General features: G+C 40.4%; 1 protein-coding gene across 1 annotated transcript; it reads right to left on the reverse strand.

Moving 5' to 3' along the window:
• Positions 1–2,724: 2,724 nt before the first annotated feature.
• Positions 2,725–3,512, reverse strand: LOC117989798 (aquaporin AQPAe.a-like). Its single transcript, XM_034977210.2, has one exon. It carries the CDS (start codon positions 3,463–3,465, stop codon positions 2,725–2,727), a length of 741 nt encoding a protein of 246 aa, XP_034833101.1. The 5' UTR covers positions 3,466–3,512.
• Between the last annotated feature and the right edge of the window lie 360 nt (positions 3,513–3,872).

Raw genomic sequence — 3,872 nt, forward strand, 5'->3', positions numbered from 1 at the left:
ATCAAACCATTGAAATCCCCGACAAGCAAAAAAACTTTCAGCTTTTATAAAATAAGGAAGGTCTGGCACGCGCTTTCTCTTCGGCCATAATCTCGATACTCTCAGTTACGAAAATTGCCTAGTAACAAAAGTTACAAACATGTTATACGAGAGAGTCAAAAGTTACAAAAAATGTAACAAATGCAACAGACTGACAACACTGGAAAGACGTCACAGTTGACGTCATCAACGAAATTCGCCTTCCTTCGCCCTAGTGTATTGAACGAATGAGTGAATGATTTAACTTCATGAAGCTCGAGGCCATAAGCTCGAGACTCAAACTTAACGTGCAATCATTTTTTTTAAATAGAAATATAAATAATATACTTAAATATATTTTTCATTCAATGCCTGTAAACTGCCTAAATCTATTAAAATCCCTTTAAAATTCAACTTTTAACTTTCATATTTAGCGCTACCTTTTGGCAACCGACTGTAACTGTCAAGAATACCGAGAAACCTTTTACGCAAACCCTTGGTATATTTTGTAACCCCAAAAAGCACATTTTCTTTTAATTACGAAAGATGGCACCATAACTTTAATTCGTTAGATTTCGATTTTAGAAAAGCAAAGACCGTACAGAGCTGCTGGGTAGAGTCCAAAGGCGTGGAGGTCCTAGGTAAAGTAGAGAGCTATTGAATAGTACGGGGAGTATTAAATAGCAAAAGCCAAAACGCTTTTGGTGATGTTACCGAAATTGTACTGTGGTAGAAGGTAAACATGTACAACTTAGGAAGTTGCGTGTGGGTTGCGTGTTCAGTTTCAGTTTCTAATTTTGGAAACAAACTGAAAATCAATATTTTGTATTTTTGTGACCACAGCTTGATATCACTACCTCTATTATAAATGCGAAAGTGTGTTAGTTGATTGGTTTGTTGGGTTGTACTTTTTAAGACGGAGTGACATAGGCTACTTTTTAGTCCGGAAAATCAAAGAGTTCCCACGGGATTTGTAAAAATTAACAATTATTATTAATTATTAATCATATTAGTAATTATAATCAGCTAGTTCATTATAATTAATAATTATAATGAACTAGCTGTCCAGCCGTTGACGTTCATCGGTAGGTGATGATGATGATCATTATTAATTATCATCATCACCTACCGATGAACGTCAACGGCTGGACATAGGTCTCTTGAAGGGATATCCACACGCCACGTTCTTGCGCCGCCTGAATCCAGCGGTTTACTGCGACTCGTTTAGCTACTTTGATCACAGAGGAAGAAGGTTGTCTGTCCACCTAGTGAGTCTGCCAAGGCTGCGCTTTCCGGTGCGAGGTCGCCATTCTAGGTTCTTGGGACCCCTACGTCTATCGATGTTTCGAACTATGTATACCCAGCTGCCCATTGCCACTTCAGCTTAGCAACCCGTTGAGCTGTGTCGTTTTCTCAGGTTCTCCTACGGATATCCTAATTTCTGATTTGATCACGCAGAGAAACTCCAAGCATAGCTCCCTCCATCACTCGCTGAGTGAATCTGAGCTTTCTTATGAGGCCCACTTTTCAAGCACTTTTCATGTTCATGAATTGCCCAAGCAGAATTACCTACCTATCTACCAGCAAAAAAACGTTTTCGGATTTTTATCTGCCCATGATTTTTCTTTGTCCTAAAATGGCTATAGACGGACGACGCGACGCGACGTCTCTTTACTTAGTACGCGACAGGTTGAAATGGCAATCGAGGAGGGAACGCCCCGCCACCTGCACGGCCCCGGGTGACGTGCGGGTGTGCAGGGCGTACCCCGCCTCATACCCCGATTGTAATTTTTTTAGGTATCTTAACCTGTCACAGACTATAACTATAAGGATTCCTTGTTTATAATAAACCCTAAGTCCTTTAGATAAATAGGCTAGCTATCTAGTTATGGCACTACCATTAGTTCCTTGTCTAAACGAGACAGTCTAGAATTCTAGCCAAATAATGAAAGTGGTTTACTTACTTAAGCCGAGGACAAGGCCATTTTATACAAAGCAGGCTTAGGCCCAGTTGCTTGACAAGCGGTCAAAGTTACGTTACGGTTACGGTTAAACTTTGACCACCGATAAACAGCCAAGTGGGTTGCACAAGTTAGTATTCACACCTCCATGATAAAGGGTAAATTATTATTATTTGTACCGGGCGGAGGAATACACCCCGGCAGGGGAGACCAAACGGCCGGGGGTCAGGGTGACAGGTTGAGAAATCGGTGAACATCCTGGCCGAGTCCAGAAAGACCTTTTTTTGCATCCTGGCTACGAGCGAACTGCCACGGAACCCCAGTTATTATTATTATTAAAGGTTAAAACTAAACGTAATGATCGTATCCAAAGTTATCAAAGCATAATAAGTTGCGCAACCCATTTTGCTTTAATTGACAGTCAAGTCAAATTTTAACGGTAATCCGTATCTAACCCGGAACTTTAACCACCTGTCGTGAAACTGGACCTCAATAAACTGTGTATAGGGTAAATAAATAAGCTTGTTCGTATAATGTAATGGGCCTATAAATATTTCTAACTAGCGGATTCACGCGGTTACGTCTGCGTGGATTTAATTTTTAAAAATTCGTAAGAACTCTTTGATTTTCCTGGGTAATGGCTCCTAGCTCCAAGGTATTAGCTTAATCTGTACCAAAAGAATTTCTAGACACACAACTTACCGTTTTAATAAAAATGCAGTACTTAAGTATAAATTAAATTTATTTATTCAAAATCAGACCTCTGCTGCGCTTGATTTTCATCACGTCTCTGGTGGTGACGATTGGCCAAAATGAATCTGTAAGTTAAGCCAGCAGCGACGCCTCCAAGAATTGGTCCAAGCCAATACACCCAATGTTTGGTCCAAATATTCATGACAACCGCTGGTCCCAAAGATCGTATCGGATTTAATGATCCAGTGTACAAAAATGCAGAAACTTGGCAAGCAGTTATACTCAAACCAATCGCGAGTGGACCAGAACCAAGTCCTCTATCACATCTTCTAGTATCTAAAACACTTAAAACAACAGAAACTAATATAAACGTCATAATAAATTCAAGTCCAAAAACTTGGTCTGCTCTCAAATCTTTATGGGGTATAGTTGCTCCAAGGTCTTGTCTTAAGTTGGAATGAGTGACTGCATATGCCACGAATGCTCCAAGCAGACTGCCAAGGACTTGGGCAATTATATAGAGAACTGCCTTGAGCAATTTAATATGTCCACGTGCTAAAACACCAATAGTCACAGCCGGGTTGATATGCCCTCCAGATATTTGTCCAATGATTTGGACAACTGAAGCAACTAGGAGACCATTTGCCAACGCTATCACTTCAATGTTCGGTCCAATGTTGGTCCCGGCCAGCAAACATATTGATAAATACAAGAATGTGCCCAGGAATTCGGCGAAGAGTTGTTTCAGAATTGTTTTGTAGTCTTTTATTTCGTCCAGACAAAATATCGCCATTTTCGGTTTTGAGTAGATGTTGTAATTGCGGACAAGCGAAAACTAAATGGCTGAAAATAAGGATATTATCTAGACTAGATGGCCATGATTCATATGCTTTTTTTTTGTAACCTATCATTTGTGTTTTGTGGTGCAATATAGTATTTACATACAAACGTGTAGTCCGCGACAGGTCGAGATGGCAATCGGGGTATGAGGCGGGGAGACGTGCTGCACAAGTGCACACCCGCAGCGCACGTCACGCGCGCTCCTGAAAAGTAAGAGTACAATGCGGATACGCCTCTATGGTTTGAAGTCCGTGATGTTTATTAATTATTAAGCCCTCCGTCCCTAAAACTATGTAGTTTATTACAAACAACAAACATAAAATAAGTCGTAAGCCAAAAGTTTGCCGACAAAAATAGCTT

The sequence above is a fragment of the Maniola hyperantus genome, chromosome 16 (assembly GCF_902806685.2).
Source record: "Maniola hyperantus chromosome 16, iAphHyp1.2, whole genome shotgun sequence".
Classification (NCBI taxonomy): domain Eukaryota; kingdom Metazoa; phylum Arthropoda; class Insecta; order Lepidoptera; family Nymphalidae; genus Maniola; species Maniola hyperantus.

What these genes read in the sequence shown, in the direction of transcription:
- LOC117989798 (XM_034977210.2), bottom strand. Translation starts at nt 3,465, where the DNA reads ATGGCGATATTTTGTCTGGACGAAATAAAAGACTACAAAACAATTCTG.